Source organism: Leuciscus leuciscus, assembly GCF_965113295.1.
Source record: "Leuciscus leuciscus genome assembly, chromosome: 14".
Classification (NCBI taxonomy): Eukaryota; Metazoa; Chordata; class Actinopteri; order Cypriniformes; family Leuciscidae; genus Leuciscus; species Leuciscus leuciscus.
In genome coordinates, this window is record NC_138738.1 from 21,468,230 (window position 1) to 21,491,678 (window position 23,449).

Sequence of the window (23,449 nt, forward strand, 5' to 3'; positions counted from 1 at the left end):
CTCTTGGCTCTACCATGGACTCCCTCATCCCTCTGGCTTCACCTTGGTGCATCGTCTTCTCCACCATGGATTTATTTGTCGCCGGCTGTGCTTTGACCCTTCACCCCTGTAGCTCCAACTGGCTCCACCTTCCCTTCAGTTCCTCCATTGTCCTCACCAGCACCATTTCAGCCCTGGTCTGCAATGCCTACACCTTGGTTGAGGAATGAATCAGTCTCTTTAAATCCCTCCATTCCGAGAGCCTGCTCTGCTCTGATTGGCCAGATGGCCCAGTCTGTTGTGATTGGTCTACCGCGTACAGTGCCTGTCGGAAGCTACACGCCTATTACCATAACTGGACGTCAGCTCTGTCTGGAAGCTTTCTACAGCGATTGAAGTGTAAAGACAGTAATGATGAGATTGATTTTACCATATCAATCTGAGCAAGATTCCGATGATGAAACATTGGAAGAACTAGTCATTCAAACCGAACCTCTATCCCAAGGATGACTCGATCAGGATTTTTTTTTCATATGCTACTCAGTTAGAGGTACATTAGAGATGTTTCAACTGTAATTCCTCACTATCAGCATTAACAAGAGTGATATACACATCAACAAACCGATTTGTATATTTCTAATTTATTGCGGTGCACATGCGGGAACTGTATCAATAACAGCACATACTAACTTCGATGACTGATGTAACAAACAAATCTTGCTCCATCTTTTATCTTTACTCAAAGTAGTATGAACAACAGACGATCTGCATTTACAGACACAGTTAGGTAATAGTGGCCCACAGCTGATTAGCAGAAGTATTTCAGTAAGAAATACTCAGTAAGAGTTTTTACTTACATATCTTACACAATATAAAACACAAAACGAAGTATTTTGAACACCCTGTATAAAATATATACATCAATAATTATTCATACTTACAGGCTGTGATTCTGAGAAAGCTGGTCCAAATAAACTGCTGACCCATCTTTCAAGGGCAAGCGTTTTACAAATCCCGCGTTGAACTCCAAGATTTGAAAAGCAGTCGTCAGTAAAACGTGTTGTGGGCTGGTCAAGTTGTTCACGGGCGGACAACATACAACATAGGGGACATTATGCAAATGTATTTCTAGTGACGTAGAACCGTAAAGGAGTAGGATTCGAATGAAAAACGACTCGTATTGGCGGTTCAGAGTCGATTTTTTTATTTATCTTGGGAGACAGTTTCTTTATTTATCGTGCACTTTAGACTTTACAACTTTGCAGAACTTTTACATTCACAAACAGCTATATTACATACTGCATTAAAGGGAATATTCGAAATACAGTAGCCTATAGAAAAAAATATTCGAGAAGAATTGTTGCCCTGACATCTGATCTGTCAATTGTTAAGTTAAATGATTAATCTAGACAAGTGCATTGGGTATTTGAGCATTTTTATCTTACAAAATGTGTCCTGTCAACCTTATTCTAAAGTGTACGTTATTGTAAATAATTAATTTCTTTTAAATTCAGGAGGTGGCACAGTTACATGTAGCTATACTATTCTGTCCATCTATTCACACTTTATTGTTAAAACTCTTTTGAAACTATCTTATAAAAATAAAAATAAAATAAAAAGTTCCACTTTTATCAGGGAGATAAGCAAAAGAATTGTATCTGAATTTTACTTGATAATTTAATTTAAATTGATTTATGTGGAGTTCTCTGACTGTGCACTCACTTTTAATATGAAGCAGCAAAATGTTTATAAGATAGTCAAGTCAAGTCACCTTTATTTATATAGTGCTTTTTACAATACAGATTGTATCAAAGCAGCTTCACAGTGATAACATGAAAATAATACAACAAAGTTTGTTTCTTGAAGAAAATTGCATCATCGTCCACCTGAAGTAAGGCAGATCAGTAATATTGTTTAATATTAAATGTCCCCAACTTAGCAAGACAAAAGCCAAGGCAACAGTGGCAAGGAACCAAAACTCCATCAGGTGACAGAATGGAGAAAAAAACCTTGGGAGAACCCAGGCTCAGTCGGGGCCAGTTCTTCTCTGGCCAACGAGGAGCACTAACGTGTATGATTATAATTCAGGCAGCATTACAGGTCAGAAGTCAGATTGGATCAGAACATTCAGAACATTAAGATAAACCTAAACCGAAGTGTGTTAACCTGTAACATTCTAACAAAAATAACAGGTTTAGCATCTTATTTAATGATATTAGCCCCCATTTTGAGCCTCAACAATTTGTTTCACATCCAAACATACGTATGTTTGAATAAATAACAGTGTGTTGAAAACAAGAAGCACTGACTTTTTGAATTTCCTGGAAAAGAGCTCATTAGAATGTTTCTGGTATCAACATTCTGTGACACTTCAAGAAGAGGAGAAGATTCCCTCTGTTTCCAAACACAGAAGGAGTTAGAGAGTAGGCTATAAAACTTTCATATAAACCCTTTGAGAACTGTCTGCCTCTTGATGATGGTCAATGCTGTACTCATAATGTTTTTTTCTAAATAAATAGAAATAAAAAGATGTTTTGAAAAAGATGTTCTGAAATGTTTCCAACCATTTTTATCTCATACATTAATATGCATTTGATCCTGTAACAATGTTATGGCCTCTGACACAAAAATATTTGACTGGAAAAACATGTTAAATGATTTTATAAGAATAAATAAAACATTAAAAAAATTAAGTTGTATCCATTTTTTTGTATAAATTTATCAAAGATAAAAGCTTTTTTTGTATTTTTTTTAAGTTAGTCATTTCAGTGTGTAAATATTTATGTTGTATTAAATTAGACACCATTGCTTTATGTCCATACAGCTTTTATTAAGTGTTTATACTCGAGTGTTCACAGTTGATTGCTAAAGACAAAAAATAGAGGACGTCTGACATTTTCCACTGTGTATATAGTAGTATTACAACCACCTGAACAGATCACCTGACTGTCATTGTCTGAACAAAACCCAGGTGTCTCAGGGCATTACAAAGAGAACAACAAACCTACTGTGAACTTACCTTTCAAAGTCTGTGTTATGTGAATTGGTGAGGCCATGATAAAGGTTACTTCAAATGTTGCATGTGCTCATTTTGGCTCTACAAATGTGAATGTCCAGAATGTGGAGAGTGGCAGTAATGCACAGTTTGCAGACCGGACAAATTCTGGCAGACTACGCTCTCGATCTCTTTACAGCTCTGACGAAGCAAAACGCTCAACGGGAGAGGCTGAAGAGGACAGAAGCCACATTAGACCTCGTTCAAGATCTTTTTATGTTTGTGACACAGATGATGAGGGACTAGGTCATTTTAGCAGATGCAATGCTATCCGACCAAGAGCAAGATCACTACACCATGAGGATGGGAAAAGAAACACTGGTGGGATATGTATCACTGCAAAGCCTCCAATCAAAAGACCTAAAGGACACTCAAACAAATGGACCGAAAAGGATCTTACAGGTGGTAAGTGAGATATTTTTACCTTTAAAAAAAAGAAGAAAAAAGTAATTTGCCAGCATTGATAAAATCATAAATAATCACAAATATAACACATCTGTGTACAATTCATTTAATTTCCCATTAATTTAGGGTTCCACTTTAGATATTCTACTAAATATAAGTAACTTTTCAACTACATGTCAACTAACTCTCATTAGAGTATTGGTAGGACTGTTGTGTTATGGTTAGGTGTTAGGGTTCGGGTTTGAAGAATAAGTTGACTTGTAGTTGCCAAGTTACTTATAGTCAGTAGAATATCTGTTGCGGGACCATCATAATAAAATGTTAGCAGATATCAAGCAGAGTCTACTAATACTCTAATGACAGTTAGTTTACATGTAGTTGCAGAGTTACTTAGTTAGTAGAATGTCTAAAGTGGACTATCGAAATAAAGTGTTACCTAATTTAGCCCTGAAATTCGTCTTTTAGCCCAACTTTAAATCCCCAAATAATGCGTATATGGTTAAAAAATTATCCGGGTGAAAAGTAGGAGCTTTTTTTTATTATTATTGTAATGATACTTTATTAATTACTACATTTTTCAAAAAGTTTATTTCATCATAACCTACTATACATATAAAGCACAGGGAGATATTAATTTTGGGATTTGTGGAATTAATTATTAAATTATTAGTTTTTAACTGAGTATCTGAAAGTAAAAATAGGAGAAATGTGTCAGATGACAAGACACTTCATGTAAAAATTAATGCAAAATAAATGAATTACCAGGTCATTTTTGATCTTTGATTTTTGAACATATTTACATTTGGGTTGAATTTTCTATATGGTTTGGAACATCAATTGTAATATCCCTATGATCAAATTCATAGTGCTGTAGTTTTTTTTTTCTTTTTTACTCTGAGCAATTGCACCTTTAATCAAAAATAGTTACTGTCACAGCTGATTCTGAAACATGCTTCATTTAAACAGGAAATAAAGGAAGTTTAAAGGGTGTACCCATGATGACCATTTCTGAGGTAGATAACTGGGAGATAAGCTCTTCTGCCAGGATGAAATACGGTCATTATGTAGACTGGGAAAAGATTGATCCAGAAGCGGCCATCCGTTATCGGAAGATCCTCTCGAGTGACAGTTATGAGCTCAAAGCAATGGGCCGTACAGGATTCTGGTCCATGCCTCATACTCTCAGAGCCAAAGCTTACCAACACATCATCCACAACATCGAGAGCACATCCATCAACACTGATGTGGACACTTATCATGCCTTAGTTGGGAAGCTCTTTGGGGAATTTCAAACAAGCACACACCCTTTCCCAAAGTTTATGGAGGATGGGGAAATCCCCAGATACTGCCTAAACAAAGCAGGTCTGAATTCAGTGAAAAAAATTCTCATCTGTATAAATCACCATTTTCCTGATGTCACCTTCTGTCCCATCCTGTCCGCTCTGGTGTCCCTTCTCTTGCACTTCAGTGAGGATGAAGCCCAGTGTTTTCACAGTATTTGTTCCCTGGTGACCTACACAGACTCTAAAAAGCGTTACATTGACCAGACCTTCCTCACTTCACGTGCTTCGTGCATGACCTTTGGTGACCTCGCCAATAAATACTGCAGAGGCATCCGGAAGCTAATAGCCAGCTCTCACCAGAACCTGTTCGAGTTCTACTCTGACTGGATCATGTGGATCTTTGCCGATCTACCTTTCACATACGCTATCAGAGTTCTGGATGTCTATCTAATGGAGGGCTACAAAGTTTTATACCGTGTAGCTCTTGCTCTACTCAGCCTTTACAAAGTCTCTGTGTCCTCACGAGTGGCCCACGTCGATGACTTCAGACAAGACATTAAGAGTTTTGTGGAGAACGTGGCACGGCACAGTACGATAGACGCACTGCTTCAGAGGGCTTTTGAAATACAGCTGCCCACACGCAACCAACTAACTTATCTTTTCAATGCCAACAAGCACGCACTAATTCATAAGGACATCCACAATAAGAGGTGAGGGGTTTATGAGGTCCAAAAAAAAATTTGTTTATATATATATATACTGTATGTATATTAAGATTTTCAGAATTCCTATTACATATGAAACTCTATTTTTATCTCCTAGTTCATACCAAGCTATGGATTTCCGGAAGTTCAGCTCCTCTGTAGTGACTGAAACCGAGATGAGGGTGGTCTGGGCTTGGATTCCAGAGCGATTCGCTCTATTCAGTCCTGTGCAGCTCTTCAGTACAAATGTTCATGGCAGAAGTCTCTCCTTGTATGTTTTTTTCTACACAGACACACTCACATGAATCATTCCATGAAAATAACCATAAATATTTTGAGAATATGGTTTAATCACATAAAATCATGTTTTTAGAAATGCTTAAAAAAATACATTAAACTGCAATCATCATTATTATTATTGACAATATAAATAATATAGTTATATTAATTATTAGATTTAATATATTGCTTTCCATAATGTTTCTTAGTTTTTTGTTTTGTTTTTAGCAAGTGGTTGAAATCCATAAACAACCCATGGCCCATAAAATAAAAACATTAACTTAATCATAATTAATTATTATAAATATCAATGAAAAATATTTAATGATATTAAATATTTTTTTTCAAATGCATAAACCTTGAAATATGTCTTTTTTTTTTCTTTTTTTTTTATAGGTTTTATTCCAAAGTTGAGGGGCATGATCCAACCGTTTTACTCTTGAAAACTGCTGATGAAGAGGTATGTCCATATTCATCTGTACAATTTTAAGAAAAATGGTCCTAAACAGAGCCAGACAGTATTCTTCAGCTTGTAGGAATATGGTATGGTAAAGGTATGGTGCTAAATAGAACCTTTTTTATAAGGTTCCATAAAGAACCATGCTTTGAAAGTGCTATATACTGTACAGTAGAAATAACCTCTTTAATAATAGTTTATTTTCATTAATATTATTCATTTTATATATTATTTATTAGCATTATGAGTGTTTCCCTCCTTCTGTCTATCTGGTCTTATAATAATAAATTAAAAATGTATAAATAATACATTAATAAATGGCAATTGACAGTGAACATGAATAAAAACATAAATAAAACACACAAAAAAGAAACACAAAATAAATGTAATAAAGTTCCAATGAAATGTCTTCACAATCCTCTATGAGGTTTTTACGTCTATCGTTATGTGTGCATTTTGATGTTATTGAGTGTCAGTTTCTCTCAGATTCTGTAACACACAATCTCATCATCTGCTGTCTGGGTAGAAATACACAAATGAGTTTAGAGTTGCGGTGTAAATCAAATTAAGTTTATGAAGGCCAAAGGAAGCAATTGTAAATGGACAACATGCAAGCCATTCACAATGTTAAAAGGATAAGTGAAAAAAAGTAATGTGATAACTTTAACGTTTTTGTGAGTGGGCATGCTTATTCAATTAGTAATAATTGAAAACTATTGATATGGATCATACATTCAATATCTTTGTCACTTACTTGCTTAGTGAAAAAGAGCAGAAAAGTATCCTTAAGTGAACAGAGCTGACACACATACATAAAAAAAGAAGACGACGAAGAGGAAGAAAGAAAAGAGAAAATTAGACATGATTAGTAGTTCCAGTTTGAGGGTGAAAATTAATAGATATTTTTAAAAGGACATCAAGTATCTTTTAAGAGTGTGTCATGACATTACAAGTAACTTGAGTTACGTAATCAGATTACTTTTTTTTTCAAGTTACTAGTAAAGTAGCGCATTATTTTTAAATTCACAACAAAATATCTGAGTTACTTAGTTACAAATAAGTAACGCAAGTTACTTTATTTTTCAATTTATTAACTGACAGCTCTCCTGTCCCCATGTTGAGAGAAATCATGAGTAAGTGCAGAGGCATTGTCTTCGCTGTGTAAACATGGTGGATATTGTAGTTTTAGAATAAATTTGAGCAGGCATTTACTCATCTCAAAGGTTTAGTATTACTCAAAATTAATCAAAACAGTGAAGTGCAATCTCCGAATATTACACAAACCTGCAATAATTAAATATATTCAATGACACATATATTTATGACTTCATGTATTTAATCTTACTTAATTAACCAATGTCTTTGCTGCTGACCTTCAATGATCAACTTCAACATTAGATAAACATCACATTTAGGATTATTTTTTTTTAATTTGTATTGTATTTCTTCTCCTGCATCCTATTCTTCTTCAATCCAGAATGGCAGAACTGAAAATTGTTGTGTTTTTTACTGCGCCCTCTACTGTACAGGCGAGAATTTGTAAAATATAAAATAGAAGTTGCAATAGAAGTTAAAAAAGCAAACAAGCAAGCCCACCCAGGTGAGAAAATGTAATGCAAAAGTAATGCAACACAATTACTTTTTTAGGGAGAAATACAATATAGTAATGCATTACTTTTTAAAAGTAACTTTCCCCAACACTGGTCATGCACAGTCTGTGTAGAGGGATGGTTAGGCTTCAGAAAATCAATAATGATGTGGCTTTGAAAGGATTTTTTGGCCATTACAGATTTTTTTTGATTGTCAGATTCAGATTGTCTTCAGTACAATATGCTTTTAAATAGACCTGTTACTACGTGAAAATAACCTTTAAAAGAACAATCTTGTTTTAAAGTGTAGCTGTACAAAATCTTACAGAAATGCTGAAATCTCAATATTATGTTACATTTATGCTATTTTGTTCATGTCATTGCAGATTTGTGGAGCTTTCTTGTCTTCTGATTGGGCGCACAAGAATTGTGATGAAAAGGGTTTTAAGTTCTTTGGCACAGGAGAGTGCTTTGTTTTCACTGTGAGTAAGTCTCCATTTGCCATCCGATTCAATTGATTTGTTGTGCTTTAAAATGTACTTGATGTCGCATTGTATGCACCAAAATATGATTTGCGGTAGTCGATAACAGAATAATTTAATTCCTGATTGCAAATAAATTTTTCAGCTACGACCAGGAATGGAACGGTACCAGCGTACAGTGCTGCAGATCTCTGGAACGTCTGACACTCATGTGGACAGACCCACTGCGGCCTCTCAGGACCAAAGATACAAGTCTTCTTCCTTCTGCACATTGTCAACATTCAAATTCATGGCAGGAGATGATAAGACACTTTTTATTGGTGAGCTCCACCCCCCACCAACAAAATAAATGTTTTTAAAAATAAAATGAAAACCTTGCATGAATATTAAGCAAGTGTGAAGGAGAGGTTTCTTTCAGAATACATATTTCATGTCAGTTATCCCCTATTGTTATCATAAACAACGTGGCTGCCTCTCAGGCGTCATATTTGCATACCCCGTGTGCACATTTCACCTGCAAACATGCTGGAACGTTGCCTTTTTGTCAACATTACTGGGAAAAAAACAGTGTCTTCCTTAATATAGATGAAATGTTGTGTATACACTCCTTTACCTTTACTTGCGGTCTGTCCTAGGTGGCGATGGCGGCCATGCGCTCTACCTGCAGGCTGATCTGACAGCTGGCTATTCTGAACGCTGCGATACATTTGAGAGTCCACCACTCTGCAGGAGAAGCTTCAAGATCCAGTCTCTAGAGGTGTGGGGTATCCAGCATTCATTGTCTGTTCCACCGCTGCTTTCACACTGAAGACTGTAGGAGCGCTGTGGAGGAATGTGTCCACATATATCAAAGGTCACACTGGCAAAATGACATCATGCTTTGAGACAAAACTATGGACATTAAAGATTTAGTGTAGTGCAATCACAGTGAAGGAATGCTGTACATGTACATTGTTGCACTACTGCAGTATAAACAGAAATAAATTGTATCATTTAAGATACAAATTTCCACAATGTTATTTATTTACATTTTCAAATACTTTTTTTTTATTGTATGCCTTATATTATTTATATTTGTAGTCCTGTAATTCTCTGCATTTCTGGAATAACTAGTTTTCAAAGACAGTATTCAAACAGCAGTTTGTTGAATTTTAGTAGACATTAAAATCTACAATGTTGTAAATAAAAAGAGAACTTCTACACCAAATAGATGCAATTGAAATTGAATCATGGCTGTAGTAAATAAAGTGGATATAAAAAGCAATGTGTGTGAGTGGAATAAAATACTGAGGCCTGCAGCACAAAGCTAGTTACAATGGCTACCCATACTGTATGTTTGAGTTTGAGCAAACTCTGGAAGTTCAAAGAGGTGGATTGGTTTTTATCTGTTCATCACGATGACACCTTATACGCTACATGGCTAACTTTGCTCTAGAGCAGGTTTTATTCTGGGTAAAAGATTGCAAACCAAAACTGAACCAATAAGTTGAGTGCAAAGTAACATATTTGACGCAATTAATGGGGTGGGCAACTTTTGCCCTAATGGTCCACTGTCCTGAAATGTTTAATCAAACACCTGAAAAATCTAACCAAAAGGCATTTGACTTCAGCTACGGCTGGATTTATAATCTTTTTGTGAACCTATAAATTAAGTATTAAGTAAAAGGGATGCTTCAGTCAATCGGCCGCAGGTCTGTATCAGCCAGTAATCATATTCATGGCTGTGTTCGAAATCGCCACCTATACCCTCATTCACTATTCCCTACATTATAGTCCACTTGAAGGAGTGAATGAAAATGAGCTGTCGCTTTTGCATAGTTTGTGCTTGCCATATAACAATCACTTAAAACTTAGCAAACTGGCAGCTCCAGTAGGGATGAAAAGATTTATCTTGAACTCTGTCATGGAAACTAGCATGTATAAACCATAATTAAAAAAATTAATAATCAATTAAAAAGCAATTTATACCTGTATGATACTACCCTGTAGCCACATTGGACCTGCGGTTTGGTAAATGGATGGATGATTAGGCTGTGGGCGCCATCTTCTGGCGAGAAGATATTTTGAAGAATGTCGATAACCAAACAGTTGATTGGCCCCATTGACTTCCATAATACACATGGGGGTAAAAATTATGGAAATCAGTGGGGTCCATCAATCGTTTGGTTACCATCATTTTTCAAAATATCTTCTTTTGCGTTCAGTAGAAGAAATTCATACTGGGTGATTAATTTAACACCCTTTAACGTGAAAAATGTGTGCTTTTATTTACCATGTTTGATGATTACTTTTACAATTGTTCATGTACATTTTGAAGCTTGAAATGTAGATTAGACTTTCAATGGATGGACAAAAATGAAAAAAATATCTTCAGTTTGGCTCCAAAGACGAACGAAAGTCGACTGTTTTGGAACGACATGAAGGTGGGTAAATGACGACAGAATTTTTATTTTATTTTCAAGTGAACTAATTAACTAATTAACCAGTCCTCTATATCAAACTATTAAATAAACTTGTTTGCAAAGAATAAACAAACAACAACCTGATGTTTGTCAAAGTAAAATGTATCTATATTTCACATATGCAAGGACAGAACCACCAATGTATTGAGTAAAGTATAATATAACTTATGAACTACAGAACTAGTCAACTGTAAACCAAAATGTAAGTTCTATCGCTTGCAACAATAAGAATATGAAAACAACACTCTGCCCAAGGTTTTTTTTTTTTCTTTTACACATTTACATCTTATCAACAATTCTCTCCAGCAGGTTTAGTAACTTCTCCTCTCTTTTCTCTGCTTTCCTCTCCCAGGCCTCAGACCTCTCTGCCTCTCTCTCCAGGAACTCCAAAACTGGATCCTTATGCTGTCTTTTTGGTGGTAAGGGGCTAAACCCTGGGTCGCTCTCATCTGTTTCAAGCAGCTCTGTGGAACTATAATTAGGGGATGCTGAAGAAATCAGAGATAGCTTCCAACCAATTGCTTCATTCATCAGCTCAAACCATTTCCAGTTTCTTGCAACTGTGTCCCCTGACTTGGTCTCCACACCTGATGGTGACTGCTTCAGTTCCTACAAATATTTTGGGCAATGATAAGAGTGACTCGTCTCAGACCTCATGTAATGAAATAACACAGTGACCAGCGTCTGCTCCAAAATAGAAAAATCACCATGAACAGCAGTCAATAAGAATTGTGTGGGTATTTCATAAATATAGCCTATACTATCGACATCAAACCTGACATGACACAACTTTATATGCACAAAATGTATTTAACAACTATTAAACTGCAGGAGTAGGCCTAATACTGATTTTATAATGGCTTTGACAGACCTTGGAAGAAGTAAAAATTATTCAAATAAAGCAATGCATGATTTGCAGTTTATGTTTAATACTAATGCAAAAGACAAACCTTAAACTTTTTTTGTAAGGTTTTTCCACTTCTTCCGAGCCCTTGCTGTGCTGACTTTATCAGCAAGACCCATCTCTTTAAGAATTGTTCTGAAAAACAAACATTTCACCATTCATACATTCACACCTCAAAGAATGATACAAGTTAAATAAAAAATATTAATAAAACATTTTTAAACAAAGAGATAACTACTTTTGTACTAATTTGTTAAAAAAAAAAATCCATTTAAAATGGAAGCTGCAGTTAAATGGCATTTAGGTTAACTTTATAAAAAACAGCATTGCCTCCGTATGAAAACATATATATCTGCAAATCACAAATAAAATCTCTCCATAATACAAACTATTCTTTCCCATACAGTATGTTACTGTGTGTTCTGTTATGTGTCATAAAAGTAAAATTGAAATGTATATATCAATAGCTGAAATGAGCTGTGGCCCTCCCAATTCGACTGAGGGAGAGAGAGACTAATAAAACAAATAATAATTTGATAATTACAAATTACCTACTGTTATTGTTGTAATAAACTGATCGCAGTGACTAAACCGACTTACTCCCATCCAAGTCGGGATGCATTTCTTTCGCCAGAAAACATGTAATCCTTCTCCGTCCTGAGGCGAATAACGTTAAGCTTTTCCACATCTTCGTCTGTCCCTACGGTAATCATTTGCAACTTAGCTAATTGAGTTTTCAAAACTATGTTGAAATCTATCAAATAAACCTCAATTAAAAATGTTAAATCAATCAATTAAAAAGGAACTTACATGTGTGTTGATCTGTCGTGGACGCCATCTTGTGTCGAGACGCGGGAATTCATTCGAGGCATTTCGGACATAAGAATCGGTTCAGCTGATCTTCGGCTCCGGTATGTTTTCGAATCGCTCTCGCGGTACTTTGATGTCATACACCGATTCAAATGAATCGATTCAGTGAAATTAACGTTAACGTTAAGTTATGCATATAACTGCTGTTCCCAGAAGGAGGGAAACGAGGTACAACACATAAGACTATGGGATATCGCGCTCTAGCGCCATCTGCTGAAGACACCTTTATTCACGCCTGAAAGGCAAATGACGCATGACGACGTGGGCGGGGCCACCTGCCCACAGCATATAAATGCAGTCGTATGCGTCATACCCTTTGTTCAGTCCAGCTCTTCACCGAGCCTCCGACTGTGCGGGGCCCAGAGGTGTTGTACCTCGTTTCCCTCCTTCTGGGAACAGCAGTTATATGCATAACTTAACGTTCCCATTCAGTCGGTCAACTCGGTACAACACATAAGACTATGGGACATATATTCACGCCCTGCCAAGTCGCTGAACTAAACGTAAGGGGCCAGCACCGCCACATGACCCCTTTTTCAAGAGAGTGAGGGTCCTTGGTCTAAAGTCCCTGCAGTAAGCACAGACCGAGCCACTGTCAAAGTAGTGACATCTAGTCGGTAAAACCGAATAAATGTGTGTGGTGATGCCCAACTGGCTGCCGCACAAATATCTTCTACTGACACCCCTCTAAACAACGCCCATGACGTTGCCATGCCTCTTGTAGAATGCGCCCGCACCCCTGCTGGTGGAGCTAATCCTTTACTTTTGTATGCAATTGAAATCGCCTCTACGATTCAATGCGAAAGACGCTGTTTAGACAGCGGTTTCCCACGAACTGGGTTGGCAAAACACACAAAAAGTTGGTCGGATGAACGCATTGCTTGCGTCTGCTCAATATACCTGCGTAAAAAATTCGCACAGGGCATAACGCATGGAGTCTCCTGTCTTCCTCCGAGTCAATCGAGAGGTTTGACAGAGCTGGCAGCTCGAACGAGAGCGAACTATATGTTCCTGACATAACTTTTGGTGTATACGCCGCGTTCGGGCGCAACAGCACTTTAGACCCATCCAGTGCAAACTGGATGCATGAGGGATGCACTGACAGCGCATGAAGATCACCGATGCGCTTTGCTGACGCCAGCGCGAGCAATAGGGCTGTTTTATAAGACAGTATCCTTAGATCCAATGATTCTAAGGGCTCAAATGGAGGTTCACACATAGCCTCCAAAACCACAGTTAGGTCCCATGATGGTATCATCGACTTTGTAACGGGCTTCAGCCGCTTCGCTCCTTTAAGGAACCGAACGGCCAGCGGGTGCGCGCTCGGCGCGGACCCATTAATACCCTCGTGACAGGCCGAAATGGCTGCTAAATAAACCTTCAGTGTGGAATGTGAGCGACCTTCTTCAAACAATTCCTGCAGAAAAGTTAATATTCCTGCAATCTGGCATTGAAAAGGTGATAATGACTTTTGTCCGCACCACTGTTCAAATATGCGCCATTTCGACGCGTAAAGCCCCCTTGTTGATGGTGCTCTAGCACTTTGTATCGTGGCCACAACATTAATTGGGAGCCCTGCTGCTACTAGATTCACCCTCTCAGCGGGTAGGCCCATAGATGCCACAGTTCCGGCCGGGGGTGTAGAATCTGTCCTTCTGCCTGGGACAGCAGGTCCCTGCATTGGGGAAGACACCATGGTGTCCCGGACAGCAGTGTCATGATACCTGCATACCATGTTTTCGTTGGCCAGCACGGGGCTACCAAAATTAGTGACAGACCCTCCTGACGCACTCTGTCCAGAGTGGGCTGTATCAGATCTACCGGCGGAAACGCATATAGTAGAGTTTTGGGCCATACATGAGACAGCGCGTCCACCCACAGCGGGGCGCTGCTGTTTATTATCGAGAAAAACAGCGGGCAGTGCGTGTTTTCCCTGGACGCAAAAAGATCGACCTCGGCCCTGCCGAACCGATCCCAAATCTGCGCCACTATTCTCGGGTGCAGACGCCATTCCCTGACCTGTGGTCCTCCCCGGGATAGCAGGTCTGCACCGCCATTCAGGTGGCCCGGGACATGCACTGCCCTGAGTGACGCTAAGTGTTCGCTGGCCCATATTAGGAGTGCATGTGTTAGTTGCAGCAGTGGAAGAGAGCGTGTGCCCCCTTGTCTGTTTATATATGATATTACTGTCGTGTTGTCCGTTCTGACTAACACATGTTCGCCGTGCAGATGCTGCACAAAGTGTTTCAGTGCCAAAAGAACTGCCTGCAATTCCAAATAATTTATATGGCGCCCCTTCAGTGTTGACGACCATTCTCCTCTCACAGAATTCCCCTTGCATAGGGCTCCCCATCCATGTAGGGATGCATCTGTCGTCACTACTACACGTGACGTAACCCTGCCTAGAGGGATTCCCTCTGTCAATAGACTCGGGGATCCCCAGGGAACCAGAGCTCGAACGCACGCTGGCGTTATCGTTACTTGTCTGTTTAAATGCCGTGTGACATTTAGACCAGTGCTCAGCGCCCATCTCTGGAACGCACGCATAAAGAGGAGACCGAGTCGAACGACTGTTATTATTGAGGCCATCAACCCCAGCAGCCTCAACACTGTGTGAAAACGTATTCGCCGTCCTAGTCGGAAGAGACTCAGGCAGTTGCGAAAATTCTCGGCTCTTTGAAGTGACAGCGTAGCTGTGTTCTTTACTGAATCGATCTCTAAACCGAGATATGAAATCCGCTGACACGGAACTAGGGAGCTCTTCTTGAGATTTATTAAAAATCCCAGATCTCGCAGGTGGGAGACAAGGGTCTGTGTTTGCAATACTGCTTGTTCCCTGGTATCCGCGGCCAGGAGTAGATCGTCCAAATAGGCGAATACTCTCATGCCTTGATGACGCAGCGGAGTCAGTGCCGCTTCTGCACACTTCGTGGATATGCGCGGTGCCAGGGACAACCCGAACGGCAGGACTTGAAATTCGTATACCGTCCCCTCGAAGGAGAACCTCAGAAATTGTCTGTGATCTGGGTGAATTGTGACATGGAAATACGCATCGGTCAAATCCACCAATGTGTACCATTCCCGGGGACGCAGAGAGGATAGTAGATGACGTACTGTGAGCATTTTGAATTTGTAACGTCTGAGATGTTACACACTTTGATTGTTCTGACAAATCAATACATGAGGCATTGCATGATTGTTTTGACAAATCATAACACGACGCATTGAATGCTGAACACAAAGTTTCTTTATTGAAATTGAACTTAAAACTGAACCCGCTCTTTTGCAAGGTCTCTTTTTCACTGAGAGAAGAATGCGGCTGCCTCTGGGCCGATGATCCTCCCCCGCCTGCAAGCTAGGAATTTGGCCGTCCCCTCCTTTCTGCGGAGAAAAATGTCCCTTTCGCTGGGGGCGGGTCTTTCTTCCCCGACCCCGCCTGCTGTTTAGGTTGTGGGTACGTTCGCCTAGGTTTAGCCTCCCAAGCATTGTGTCTCGGCGCTGCTACAGCAGCCGGTCTCTTAGCTGGCGGCGGTCGAGATGACACCCTAAACCCTGGCTGAGCGGGTGATTGTGTTGGTCTATTAAACCTTCTGGGCATTGAACCCCTGAGAGATTCTGCTTGTTTTTTTGAATTTTCAAATCGTGCTTGAAACGCGTCAAGACCCTCACCAAATAGACCCGTGGTAGAGATTGGTGCGCCGAGGAACGCATTCCGATCTCGTTCCGGCAGGTTCGCCAGAGTCAACCATAGATGGCGCTGAGCCACCACTGTACTGGCCATCGCATGACCTAACGATACCAACGCGCAACGTGTTGTGCGCAGTATATAATCAGCGGTGGATCTCACCTCCCCCATGAGCTCGTCACACGGTCTTCCCTCTGACATAGGCTCGCTTAGCTCCCCCAAGCAGATAGCCTGATACGTTTGTAGCAGGGACATTGTGCTCAAGGCTCTAGCCGTGCAGGCCTGATCACTATAAATCCTGCTAAGCTGTCTGTACGAGAACCTACACGGTCCTGACGGGAGAGTGGGGATGCCCGCGATACCGCTATTATGCATTGGAGCCAAGTACGTCGCAAGCGAATGCTCCATTGGTGGAGCTGACATTAACCCAGCTTCCTGTGCACCTTCGAGGTCGGTGAACTTACTCATACCCGACACCGGGGAAAGAGTAGACATGGGTTTCGACCATGAAGATGTAAGCTCTGCTATACAGTCTGGGTAAATCGGCAGATGTGTTCTTACCACAGTTTGAACCTGAGATAAATAGAACCCGCCGAAACGTGAGCTTTTCTGAACCGGGGGAGGGGCAGGCCACTCCACTGTCAGCTTTGCTGCCGCCCTTCGATATAGTTCAAGGAAGGGCTCCTCCATAAACTCACTTCCCCCCGTCGCCTCGGAGAGTGAGGGGGAAGCCATGACCTGCTCCGGCTGAAGACTATCGTCAAAGAACTCTTCGCCCGCTTCTAGCGAGACAGAGTCCTCCTCCCGACACTCCAATGAAGCTATCAGGGGAACATTATTAAAATCCTCTATAACCTCCCCGGCTTCCATACGGTCGCCCCAAGTATCTGTAGTTTCCTCAAAACCAGCTAGTGCCGTATCTGGAGCAGTACCTGAAGACAGAAGCGGACCGTGTCTATACGCTGTACTCTCGAGCACTCGTTCAACAAACGCTACACGTCGTTCGAGTGTCGAACGACGAAGCTGTCGGCAGTGTATACATGTTCCCGTGTTGGAGAGAGCCAGCTTAGCGTGGACAATCCCCAAACATACCGGGCAGTGCTCGTGTGTATCTTTTTCAGACAACAAGTAGCCACATGCCATTGGACATGGGCGAGAATTCTTATTGTTAGCCATTTTTCCCCGAGAAAAAGAATTAATTAGCTCTTAGTTAGCAATGCTAAACTTATGCTTTTTAACACTTTTCTCTGTTGTGCCTTTCAATAGGAATCACCACCGTGGGCGCTTTTTTTTTCCTATGAAGATTGTGGCGTGATGGCGTTCTAGCAGCACGGTGAAGAGCTGAAGAACAAAGGGTATGACGCATACGACTGCATTTATATGCTGTGGGCAGGTGGCCCCGCCCACGTCGTCATGCGTCATTTGCCTTTCAGGTGTGAATAAAGGTGTCTTCAGCAGGGGAGTCCAAGATGGCATCCTGCTAACTTAACTTTCGTCGAGCTCTGCTGACAATCTTTAATAACGGCATAAATATCACTCCTTATAGTTACTTTTATGCAAAATCACCCACATCTATATTTCTGCTTTCTCTGACACTCGAAATATGAAGTCGTCCGCTGACAAAAGGAAAGATATGTCGCGTGTTTCGCGGCAATCTGACAAGATGGACTTTCACAACTATGTGACGGTGGAAGAAACTCTGCCTGGGGCCAGAACACCACTTCCAGATAGCCCAGCTAAACCTCCATCCAAGAAGGGCAAAGCAGATGATGATATCTCCTCTGTTGTTTCGACGCTCTCCAACTTGATTAATACTCGCTCTGACACCTTAGAGAAAATGGTGAGTGAAAATGCCCTAAAAATTTAAGGTTTAAAAAAAACAGTGGACTTTGTATGTGCTGAACTAAACGACATCAAAGGCCAAGTCAGTCACGTTGAGAAAAGATTGAACACTGAAGAGAAGAAGATGGGATTCTGTGAACAACGTCTCACTGACTTGGAAAGATACTCCCGTCGCTGGAATCTACGATTACACGGTGTTACTGAGAAGGAAAGAGAGGATGTAAGAGCGGAAACCATCCGTATCTGTGAAGCCACTTTCCCTGAGGGAAGAAGCAGCCTAGCTGACAAAATCGATACAGTTCATCGCATTGGAAGGAGGCTCCAGAATAATTCACGACCGCGATCGATCATCATTCAATTTTCTTCGCGAGTTACGAGAGACGGAGTGTGGAAGGCAGCGAGGACGTCGGAGTTTCTTCGTGCCAATCAACTTCGCTTCACTGAGGATCTCATCGCGACTGATCGAGAAAGAAGACATCTGCTTTGGCCTGCTGTAGATAAGGCTCGAAAGGAGGGAAAGAAAGCTCACTTCATTGGAGGTCGCGCCTTTGTTGATGGATCTGAAATGTATCCACCTTAAGCATGGTAAACCAGTTTATTTTTAGTGGGTGTAACATTTCATTTTAAGAAAGCTCACTAACTTGATTGACTGAATTCATGCCGAAGATTTACCCGACACTGTTAGTCAGCTACTGATGCACTTTTTTTCCCTTGAGGGTTCTACTACTGGTATTTTTGTTCTATCTCTTGTTCTGTTCTTTTGAATGTCTATTTCAATTGTTTCTCTCAATGCCAGGGGGTTGCGTGACAATGTAAAGCGCAAAGCGTTGTTTTTGTATGCTAAGTCTTTTAAAACTGACTTTTGTTTTTTCCAGGAGTCTCACTCTGTTTCCAATGACATTTCTTTTTGGAAAAGCCAATGGGGCAATGAGGTTTGGATGGCTCATGGTTCAGAACATTCTGCTGGTGTTATGATAGTGAAAAACCATTTTGCAGGTTCAGTGTTACAGAGTTAAATAGATCCTATGGGACACTTTCTTATTTTGGTAATTTGTATGAATAATATATTTGTTTTATTGGTAAACATTTATGGGTATAATACCTCTAGAGAAAATGACTTGTTACTTGATGAGATAGGAGACAAAATTTTATTATGGTCTATAATTTCCTGATGCTGTAATTTGTATTGGTGGAGATTTTAATATCACTCCCGATAATAATCTTGATAGATTTCCTCCTAGGCAGTCTACTTCTCCTAATGTAAAATTGAAAATGTTCATGGATAAGTTGGATTTAGTTGATATTTGGAGGGAGAAGTTTCCAAATACTAAATCTTATACATGGGGTAACAAGAATCGCTCAAGACTTTCTCGTTTAGATTATTGGCTTGTACCATATTCTTTCAAAGATTATAATGTTTCGGTTAGTATTCTTCCCTCTCCCTTAACGGATCACCACACTATTCTTCTTTCTACTCCTCTATCCACAGGACACTCAAATATAAATTCCAGAGCCTCTTACTGGAAAATGAATTCATCTGTACTTAAGCATGATGATTTGAAAAAAAGAATTTCCTTTCTGATTCGATATTACTGGGTGAAAGCTTCTTCGGAAAAAAAATTCAGCTTAAATTGGGACTTGTTAAAATATGAAGTAGGAATGTGTATTAGACATTTTAGCAGCAATTTGGCAAAACAGAGAAGGTATGAAGAAGAGAAGGTCATATCAAAGATCATAACACTTCAGAGCAAAATTCAGGTAAGCTTATCGGAAACTGATCTATCAGAACTTGCAGAGCTCCAATCTAAATTAGACAATATTTATAAATACAAAGCTGAAGGCTCTTATGTTCGTTCAAGGAGGAAATGGCTAGAACAAGGTGAACAGAGCTCTGCTTATTTTTTTAGAATGGAAAAACACAACTCTAGGAATCTTTCTATTAGTTCTCTGCAAATCAATGGCATTTTGACAGATAATTCTAAGGATATTGCATCTTTTTGTAGTAACTTCTATTCAAAACTATATAAGTCTGATTACTGTAAGGACTCAGCCTCCCTTTTTTTTCAGTCATTAAAGGAGGTTAAATCAATATCTAAAGATGAGCAGCTTGCCTGTGATAAAACGTACTCGGTTACTAACGTAACCTCGGTTCTCTCTAGAAGAGGGAACGAGTACTGCGTAAGATATCTTACGCTAGGGGAAAATCCTTTTCCGCGAGATATTGAAGCCAAAAATTATCCTTAATTTTGTAATAATGCAAAACGCGTTGCAGCAGCAATGCAGACATAGGCGAGACAGCTCGCGCGCCTATTGGCTGCTCTGCGGCAACTGCAGCAGCCTATCGAGCGAGGCCTGGCGTGACGTCAGACCCAATCAGGGCACTTCGCGCCCGCTGCGTCACGTCCCGCCGAAATGGGCGTGGTCTAGGCCTATAAATATCGCTCGCAGGCAGCTATTATCTGGTTTTTCATCATCGAAGCAACCAGAGCGTGTGCATGCACGGCAAGATACGCAGTACTCGTTCCCTCTTCTAGAGAGAACCGAGGTTACGTTAGTAACCGAGTACGTTCTCTTACGAGAGGTCTCTCGTACTGCGTAAGATATCTTACGCTAGGGGACCCAATGTAAAACGCCGTGCATGCTGAGATCTGACACCAAAGACCCAAGGGCGAAAGCCCGGGGTACATATAGTGCACAATCACTCAGTGAAACTCACAGAGAGTCCGGGAAGAAGGAGGGGTGCAGCCTCACTTTTCCACATAAAGTAGCGTCGATGGGACGCGAATTTCATCATACAGACAGGGCGGGGTACGGCCTGAACTGATGGGGAAAAATGTGGGTCTTACACAGTTTGCCCAGCTTTAAACTGTCGAACATTGAGCTGTGCTCAGCAAACGCAGCATTCTGAGCTGAACGCATCAGGTCAGATAATACTGGTAGTTTAGACCGACAGCAGCCTGGCCTGCAGGGCGGGAACCTCTAGGTTATAAAACCTTATAAATGTAGACGGGGAGGCCCAGCCTGCCGCCATACAAATATCTTGCAAGGCAATCCCACTTGACCAGGCCCACGAAGAGGCCATGCCTCTCGTGGAATGCGCTCTGACACCCAAAGGGCACTGCATGCCCTTGGAGGCGTATGCCAGCGCTATAGCATCAACTATCCATCTGGATAGGCTCTGTTTCGACGCGGCTAGTCCCTTAGAACGTCCGCTAAACGAAACAAAGAGCTGTTCCGTCTGTCTGAAAACAGACGAGCGAGACACATAAGCTCGTAATGCCCTGACTGGGCAAAGGAGGCTCGCGTCTCTTTCCTCATCAGGGACCGGTAGGGCTGACAGAGAGATAATCTGCGCCCTAAACGGTGTGTTGAGGGATTTTGGAACATAACCGTGCTTAGGTTTGAGTATAACTTTTGAGTCATTGGGCCCAAACTCCATGCACGCCGCGCTCACAGAGAGCGCGTGCAGATCCCCTATGCGCTTCACTGAAGCGAGAGCCAGCAAAAACACCGTTTTGAAAGACAGGTGTTTCAAATCGATTGACTGTAAAGGCTCAAATGGCGCACCTTTCATGGCTTCCAGAACCGTAGAAAGGTCCCATACGGGGACTGAGGGAGGTCTGGGAGGATTCAGTCTCTTAGCTCCTCTAAGGAAGCGGATGACTAAATCGTTCCTTCCTATTGACTGACCAAGCGTTGTTTCTGAGAACGCTGCTATAGCCGCCACATAAACTTTGAGCGTGGAGGGGGCCCTGCCCCCATCCAACAGCTCTTGTAGGAAGGAAAGCACCTCCGTCACATCACAGTTTGTGGGTGACACACCACGGGCTGTGCACCAGCCCGAAAACACTGACCATTTCGAAGAATAGAGTCGTCTTGTAGACGGAGCTCTAGCCTGCGTGATCGTGTTTAATACTCCTTTAGGGAGTCCAACATGTACCCGTTGATGGCCCAGACATGAAGGGACCATAGTTCCGGGTGAGGATGCCAGATCGAGCCGCGGGCCTGTGAGAGGAGATCTCTCCTCACTGGTACTGGCCACGGGGCAGTACTTGCTAACTGCATCACGGCTGGGAACCAAGGTTGGTTTTTCCAGAACGGTGCTACCAGCAGTACTGAGCATCCTTCTTCCCTGATCCGTTCTATCACCTGAGGCAGGAGAAAGACGGGGGGAAAAACATAGAGCGGGCGGCGGGGCCACACATGGGCCAGCGCGCTCCTGCTCTTGGAGAAAAAATTCTTGACAGTGAGCGTTTTCTTGAGACGCAAACAGGTCCACTTCCGCTCTGCCGAATTTCTTCCACAGCAGTTGGACTGTCTGTGGGTGTAGAGACCATTCGCCTGCCGGAACATTGTTCCTGGACAGTCTGTCTGGTCCTATATTCATGATCCCTGGCACGTGCGCTGCTCTGAGCGAGCGCAGGTTGCACTGAGCCCATACCAGGAGGCGTTCTGCCAGCCTGTACAGTTTCTCGGATCTGATGCCGCCCTGGCGATTTATGTAGGACACCACAGACATGTTGTCCGAACGGACCAAGACGTGGTGAACTTTTATTTGGGGACAAAAACGCGTCAGCGCGTTGTCTACTGCCAGCATTTCGAGGCAGTTTATGTGCAGGAGCTTCTCCCGTTCTGACCACTGGCCGAAGAACGGTCTGCCCTCGAGCAGCGCTCCCCATCCCGAGGTGGACGCGTCCGTGGACACCACTTTCACCCTCGAGGAAGTCCCCAGGCTTACACCTGATTGGTACCAGTCGTTCGCTTTCCAGGGTTTCAGAGCTGTAACGCATTTCTGATTGACCCTGAGGCGAAGCAAACCGGGTGCCCACGCTTCGCGTGGGACTCGCGCTTTCAGCCAAAACTGCAGCGGGCGCATGCGGAGCAGACCCAGCTGGAGCACTGACGATGCTGAGGCCATGAGACCTAGCATCTTCTGAAATCTCTTGAGCGGGACAGACGCGCCGCAGCGAAAAGAGTTCGCTGTGCGTCGAATGTCTACCGCGCGCTGTTGTGATAGTCGCGCTATCATGGATAGTGAGTCCAGTTCTGTGCCCAGGAAAGATATTTTCTGACTGGGTGACAGGGAGCTCTTCGCCCAGTTGACACTCAGACCCAAATCCTCGAGGTGATCGAGTAAAATGGTCGTGTGTTCTATGAGCACTGCGCGAGATTGCGCTAGAATCAGCCAATCGTCCAAATAGTTCAGCACTCGCATGCCTCTCATTCTGAGGGGTGCGAGCGCCGCATCCATGCACTTCGTAAATGTACGGGGTGCTAGGGACAAACCGAACGGCAGGACTGTGTACTGATATGCCTGGCCCTCGAAGGCGAATCTCAAATATCGCCTGTGACGTGACGCTATCTGTATTTGAGAATACGCGTCTTTCAGATCTATTGACACAAACCAATCTCCTTGGCGAATCTGCACAAGGATTTGCCTGGTCGTGAGCATC

General features: G+C 41.7%; 1 protein-coding gene and 1 long non-coding RNA gene across 3 annotated transcripts in view; one reads left to right on the forward strand and one right to left on the reverse strand.

Moving 5' to 3' along the window:
- The window catches only part of LOC309474532, a 117,015-nt gene that overhangs the window by 13,074 nt on the left and 80,492 nt on the right, over positions 1 to 23,449 (reverse strand). The window lies entirely within an intron of this gene.
- Positions 2,920 to 9,657, forward strand: LOC309514175 (TBC1 domain family member 24-like). 2 transcript variants are annotated; one of them, XM_082190340.1, is made up of 7 exons: positions 2,921 to 3,439; positions 4,406 to 5,432; positions 5,545 to 5,697; positions 6,102 to 6,165; positions 8,138 to 8,233; positions 8,379 to 8,553; positions 8,869 to 9,657. In XM_082190340.1, the coding sequence occupies exons 1-7, from the start codon at positions 3,034 to 3,036 to the stop codon at positions 9,039 to 9,041; spliced, it is 2,094 nt and encodes a 697-aa protein (XP_082046466.1). In that variant the 5' UTR covers positions 2,921 to 3,033; the 3' UTR covers positions 9,042 to 9,657. The 2 variants fall into 2 exon arrangements, with proteins under 2 accessions (XP_082046467.1, XP_082046466.1); XM_082190341.1 differs by lacking the exon at positions 8,869 to 9,657 and having other exon boundaries at positions 2,920 to 3,439; positions 8,138 to 8,237; positions 8,379 to 8,459.